Raw genomic sequence first — 6,832 nt, 5'->3', positions numbered from 1 at the left:
TTGATTTTCATTTGTTAGCTTGATAAACATTTAGCTGGGATAATATTAAATATTCTGCAATTATTTCAGTGTGGACCAAGAATTGTTTTAAGTTGTTACATATGTTTTTCATTAGCTGTCTTCAAAAGCTTTCAAATGTAAACATGGACTTAATATGTTTTAGCAAACCAAGAAATTTTGGAAGTTTTACATGGGAAATTTAACCCAAGGAAGTTATTTCAGTAATAATAACCAACATTTACTGAGCCCTATTATGTCCTTTGTGCCTACTATGTCCTATCTCTAATCCTCCCAAAATGGAAGTAAGATAAGATTAATACATAAAATTGGACTCAGACGGTTTTACTAACTTGTTCAAGGTCACACATGTGGAAAGCGGCAGAGTAGGATTGTGAATCCAAGTTTCAGAGACTCCAAAATTCACTGCCATGCCTTCCCTTCGCGCTGAAGGAAGATCACAGAAAAGGGGCCCATGACCAAACCTGGGCAGTCCTAGAGGGCTTTCAGGACGACGTGATGTTTGAACAGAGTTCCAGAAAAATGAGTAGGAATCTTGAAGTGGGGGGGAGATGATATGAAAAGAAGAGGAAACAGGGAAGCTTGCAGGGAACAGCAAGTAAAGGATTGAGGCAGTTCATGACTTACAAAGTACGTGCATGAGCAAGTTCCCATTCTATCTTCAGGAAACAATGTTCATCTTTCCCATCTAATAGATAAAAACGAGCCATATTGGAGGTGCAATGACTTGTTCGAGGACACAGAAAAAGGAAATTGCAGCACTAGAGTTCAAGGTCCGCTCTGGTGACGCCAGATCCTGGGCTCATGCTCATAACTGTGGCAGCCACAAAGAAAAAATTTCACTACATAGTTTCCATTATAACTTCATTTCCGATTTTATCATATCGTCCCTACCCTTATTTTCTTTCTGTGTCAGTTACTTCACCCACTTCTTTTCCATTTTATCCTCATGTCACACATATATTTGTAGGCTTGCTCAAACTAACTTTCAATGAACCAGGGCATAAATTGATAAAAACTTCAATGCCCACAAAAAAGAAATTGTGTCGATGTTTTATATTCCCAACTAGTTCTGGGCTTTAGGAAACCACATCTTTATCCAACTGTGATATTAAGGGATATATAGTCTTGCATATTGTTAACTTCATCAAACACTCCAACAGAAATATGTTTCTGTGTTGCTACAGTCTTCTTGATGATGATTTTCCATGACTGTATTTTTTTCTGTAAAGGAGACATGGGTATTCCCATACCACTGGACATTCAGACTGATTCTTCTGGTTTTCCAAAGCTAGTGGACTATGAGGGTCCACCCCAAGCCTTCCCACTGCAGTCTCTTTCACTGCCTTCACATCTTGTCCATCCCATTCTAGGGTTATGGGTATTGGTACGTGTCAATTTGGGACCTCATTCAGGGTTCCTTACTCACTCAATTGCATGTCTTTTCCATTTTTACCATCAGGCTCTAATCTGTAAGTTCCCTGGGTCTTTGTTACATAAATCCCCTCAAATCCTGTTTTGGAAAAAGGTATGGTATAAAGAGAGTAAATACACTTCTGGGGAGGATAAGGATTCTTATCCTTACAGGATACAGCACTACTGTGCAAAACTAGTGATTTCCTGCTTATGACAATTGCGTGTGTTAAGCTCTTGGGCGCTGGTATAAACAATAGTTGTATAGTTTCAACCCAAGGCCTTGGAACAAAGCTCTCTTTTTCTTCTATCTAACCACTCAGAGAGGATATGGATTCAGGAAAAATAGCTCTGAGGGAGGCACTCTAGGGAAGTGGTTATAAGCACACAGCAGAATGAGCCAGATGGATATGGATTTGACTCCCAACCTTGCTTTTCATGGCTGTGAGCCTCTGGACAAGTTGTTTCTCTTCTATGAGCCATAGTTTCTACATCCTTACCTTCTTTAGAGGGTTGTTTAGGGATTAAATAAGACCCAGGATATAGTGAGCATTCAGTAAATGTTAATATTATCATTGGGATAGTTTCTTCAAAATAACAATTTCAAAGCTTTGAATACAAGATGATGGTGGACCTTATATGGTCATAAGGCACACAACAAACAACTGGAGTGATCAGAGTTTCTACTGAGACGTTGTTTTTCACTTTTTCCCAGTGTGATTTCAGAATCAGGAAGAAAAGCAGGCCTCTAACTGTGGATATGGCCTGCAGCTATGGGCTTAAATGAATGATTGGAGTGTATTCTTGGGTAAGTAATTTAATTTCCCTGTATCTTACTGTCTCTTCTGTAGAATGTTGATTCATGGAAAACTAGTGGTTTTGGAAAACCCTCTCGATGGAGACTGGGTTTCCAGCCCTGCTTATACTGTGCTATGAACATGAATTGCTGGCAGCATAATGATTCAAATCCCACATCCGGCTTTTGGTGGCATTTACCACTGATGAGGTTCGTGTGTTCCTGTCATGAAGGCCCGCAGAAGAGCCATTTTCATTGGGGTCTGATTTGAAGTGAGCTGACACATTAGCAGGACATAATGCTGGTGTGCTCTCCTTGAGAGAAGACCATTTGCCCACTAATTTGCTGACTGGCCTGAAGAATCAGAGGAACTGATGCACTCAGAGACCCCAGGGACTCCTCTGCCTGCAAGTTTGGCTTTGGCAGGAATGGTTACTGCTCCCTGGTTGCATGATTCATGCTTGTCCCATCAAAAAAGCATATACTAAAGGAGAACAGCGATCGATTAAGAAAGAAAATATTAATTACTACCAAGGGGAAACATTCACTCTCCTTACCTCTAAGGATTTGGAAATAATGGTACTTATTCCAAAGCAAGGATAGTGGAAAATACTTAACAGTAGACTGAGTTACTTTAAGAATTAACATTCTGGGTATAAAGTGCAGTACAAGCCACACACAAACACACACACACACACACACAATGCCTGACACACAACAGACTTAGCAAATTATCTTAAACTGAGTGAATGAAAAAGAGAAGAAATTAGCAAAAAGCTGCGACTTGGGGAACAGCATGTGATTCATAGTTTGAACGACCCTAGACAAGTCTCTTAACCTAAGCCTCAGTTTCTCATCTGAGAAGCAATGTCCACCTCACTGGTTTGCTGTGAGAAATTGAATAATGCGGTTAGAGGGTTATGTGGTTAAAAGCACCTGACAGTCATAAGACCTGGATCGTAGATCAAGCTCAATTCCACACAATATGATTCACTCAAATATTTACTGAGCACTTACTATTTGCCTGGCATTGTATTCTGGGTGCTGGAATTGGATAAAAGATTAATAAGACAGCTAGGTTTGTCCCTTGTATAGGGCAACTGGGATGGAGGCAGACCAAGATTCTGAATCATAGCACTCTTATTTTATTTTACCTACATTCAAAAGGGGTCCCCCAAACACCCTGAATGAGTTGTCCCAGTCTTTGCCCTCAACTCATAGTCTATTGGGGGAGACAAATCTGTAAACCCCAAATTCCAAAGCAGCATGCTAAATGCAGCAATGGTGGTATTAAAAGGTGTGTGGAGGGAATAAGGAGGGACTGATGAACTGTAGAGGGGGAGTTGGGTAAAGAGGCCTGAAGGGGATGCTGTCTGGCTGAATTATGGAAAATAAACAGGAGTTCCTACAGAGCGAAAAAGCCGAGGAAGGGCATTTCAGATAGCAGGAAGCATCACATGCAAAGCCAAATAAACAGGAAGTTGCTAATTCCAGGTTCTGCCATTAACTGGCTTTATTTAACCTTTATGGAATTTCCTCAAGTCCCTCTGGGCTTCCAGTTTTTTCTCATATTAGAAAACGAAGGTTGGGGGGGGGATGGGAGGCGTGGAAAGAGGTAATACAGATTTTCTGTAAGGGGCTTTCTAACTGGTCGCTCCCTGCGGAAACAGAGAGAAGAGGGGTAGCTTTGGGAATATCAGGTGTTATTTTTCGAGTATGAGCCAGAGGCCCCATCTTTTGTGACAAAAGATGACAGGCTGCAGTCATTCAGAAATGTTTGCATAATCCACCCAGTTCATCAGTATTTACGGCATTGACTGAGCAGGCTATTAAGGAGGCCACCAACCAGCAGAGAGAGACTGGTAATAAGTACACGAGTATCATGGAAACCGTATTGATCTACACATGGCGGGTGCGTGGAGGCAGTAAAATTGAAGCACCTAGAGCATGTCCGTCACGTGCAGGATGACAGGATTTAGCTCCTAGCAAAAGGGAACTTCCTGGTTCCTCACCCTGTTTCATCTTCTCCAAGAGGCCGCCAGCATGTTCCGCCGCCAGTTCTCCCTGGGCAGGGCCACCAGGCATCCTCTCTCCACCTGCAACCTTTTTCAGGCCTGTGTAAGGGGCTCCGTGCACGCCAAGCGGATGCGGGTCCCAGGACTGACCAGAGGGTCACGCCCCAGCACCCGCTGCAGGGCCCCCAGCCGCGGCGAGCAGGGCGAGCAGGGCGAGCAGGGCGAGCAGGGTTGGCTTGGAAGGCGGGCTGTGCAGTGCCTCCAGGGGTTGGGCTCCCGGCCGGCTGGGCGGGACTCAGGCTGCCAGTATAAGGCAGGGGCGCCACTGTCCCAGCTAAAGTGCTGAAGCTGGCGCCCCAGCCGGGACCGGGAGGCCGCCGGCACTGAACTTGAAATTCAGGACCCAGAGTGACTGGAGAAGGAAGGAAAGGTCTGATTTCGATTTGTTCGTTTATTTACTACCGATGAATGGAAGGCGGGCAGGTCTGTGGGTGCAGGAGCGCTCGGCGTGGATTCGCCAGGGATCGTAGGCCCGTTGGTACCCTCGGAGGGCCCCGGGGAGCGGTCCAGCCACTTCCCGAGGGGCCCCAGGCGCCCACACTCACCAACTTCTCTCCCCCGCAGGAGCACTTCTTGCCACTGCTCCCAGCCCTAGCCTCGGAGGATGCGGCTCCTCGGGAAACTGCGCGCCTCCGCTCCGGAGCCCGCTTTCTCCAACGTGCTCACCCCGGCCCGCATCCCCGAGTTCTGCATCCCGCCGCGGCTGCCCGCGCCCTGCGTACCCGAATCTCCGCCTCCGGCCGCGGCTCTGCCCCGGCGCTGCGCCGCCGAGCCGGACCTGTGGCCCCGAGGAGCCGACGATGCCGCCGGGCACACGGACTGGGACCCGCGCTCGCAGGCCGCGCTCTCGCTGCCGCACCTGCCGCGCGCGCGCACCGCCTACGGCTTCTGCGCGCTGCTCGAGAGCCCGCACACTCGCCGCAAGGAGTCGCTCTTCCTCGGGGGCCCCGGGGCCGCCCCGCTCCTGCCCCCGGGCGCAGCCCCCGCCCCCGCCCCCGCGCTCCCCGCCGGCGCCCGCCCGACCTCGGACGCGCCCGCCCCGCCGCCCGGCGCCCGCCGCCTCCTGCGCGCCCCCGAAGGACTGCTGAGCCGCGCGCTGCGGGCCCGGAGGAGCCGCGGCCTGGCGCGCGCCCGCGGCGCGTCCAGCGGGGACGAGGACGAGGACGAGGACGAGGACGAGCAGCGCGGCGCCGGCTCGCGGCCCCCGGCCCGGGCCCCCTCCGCGTCCCCGCCGCCGCCGCCGCCTGGCTCCGACCCGGGGCCCGAGTGCCTGGAGGCCGAGGGCACCGTGGCCCTGGGCGGCGCCGGGGGCGCCCTGCGCCTGGCCGCCCAGTACAGTCGGGCCAGCGGGCGGCTCCGCGTCCGGCTGCTGGGCGCCCAGGGCCTGGCCGCGGGAGCCGCCGAGCCCCGCGCCGTCGGCTGCCGCGTCAGCTTCGTCCTGCGGCCGCCGGGCAAGACGCGGCCGCAGCGCAGCGCCGTGGTGCGGCCGAGCCGCAAGGCCGCCTTCGACCAGGACGTGTGCCTGGACGGGCTGTCGGAGGACCAGGTGCGCCGCCTGGCCGTGCGCGTCACGGCGGAGAAGCGGGGCCGCGGCCGGGAGCGGGGCCGCCTGCTGGGCCAGGGCGAGCTGCTGCTGGGCTCCCTGCTGCTCCCCTGAGGGCGCCCGGGCCTCGGGCCGCCCGTGCCCTCGGGGCGCTCTCCGCCCGCTGGGAACTCGGGCACGGCCAGCCGCTCCGTACAAAACAAATGCTATTTATTCATTTTTCTATTTATGATCTTGCTTTATTGAAAGTTTAGTTTTTAGATGTCTGTTTTTGCCATTACTGGTAGTGAAGGGAGAAAATGAAGTTCTGTATTTCCAACACCCAATCCTTTTTTCCAGACCATTTTTTTTTTTACATTCAAAGGCAAAAAGGGTTGGCTTGTGGCTGGAAGGGAGAAAAAGGAACTACACCCAATCTGCCTTGATTATCCTCCCTGCTTTATGTCAACGCTAAAGGTTTATTATTTTTTAAGTTATTCCTTCGGAATCCTGCCCAGTGCTAAGATTCGCATATGCAGCTTCACATATTTGATGTGGCATAGGTCATATTCTCATTCATGCACACCCATCAGAGCCGGACATTCTGTAATAAGGATATCTTGGGAAAAGAATTTCTTTCTCATTAAGAAAACAGGATTCTTTTGAAAGTGAAGTCGTAAAAAAAAATGCTAAAGAAAAGTAAAACAGGGCGCCTGGGTGGCTCAGTTGGTTAAGCGACTGCCTTCGGCTCAGGTCATGATCCTGGAGTCCCGGGATCGAGTCCTGCATCGGGCTCCCTGCTCAGCAGGGAGTCTGCTTCTCCCTCTCCCGCTCCCCCCTCTTGTGCTCTTTCTCTCTCCCACTCTCTCTCTCTCAAATAAATAAATAAAATCTTAAAAAAAAAAAAAAAAAAAGAAAAGTAAAACAAAGTGAGTGAAGGATCTTTCAAAGGATGGTCATGTAGGGAATGGATAATCCTGGCATCCCCTTCTTCCTTCTCCAGAAGGA

General features: G+C 50.2%; 1 protein-coding gene across 1 annotated transcript; it reads left to right on the top strand.

Moving 5' to 3' along the window:
• Positions 1 to 4,590: 4,590 nt before the first annotated feature.
• Positions 4,591 to 6,559, top strand: LOC118003122 (C2 calcium-dependent domain-containing protein 4A-like). The gene is made up of 2 exons (XM_034993888.1): positions 4,591 to 4,672; positions 4,867 to 6,559. Exon 2 carries the CDS (start codon positions 4,907 to 4,909, stop codon positions 5,957 to 5,959), a length of 1,053 nt encoding a protein of 350 aa, XP_034849779.1. The 5' UTR covers positions 4,591 to 4,672; positions 4,867 to 4,906; the 3' UTR covers positions 5,960 to 6,559.
• The last annotated feature ends 273 nt before the right edge of the window (positions 6,560 to 6,832 follow it).

The sequence above is a fragment of the Mirounga leonina genome, unplaced genomic scaffold (genome assembly GCF_011800145.1).
Source record: "Mirounga leonina isolate KUSES-001 unplaced genomic scaffold, KU_Mleo_1.0 Mir_91, whole genome shotgun sequence".
NCBI classification, from domain to species: Eukaryota; Metazoa; Chordata; class Mammalia; order Carnivora; family Phocidae; genus Mirounga; species Mirounga leonina.
This window is presented reverse-complemented; position numbering and strand designations above follow the sequence as displayed.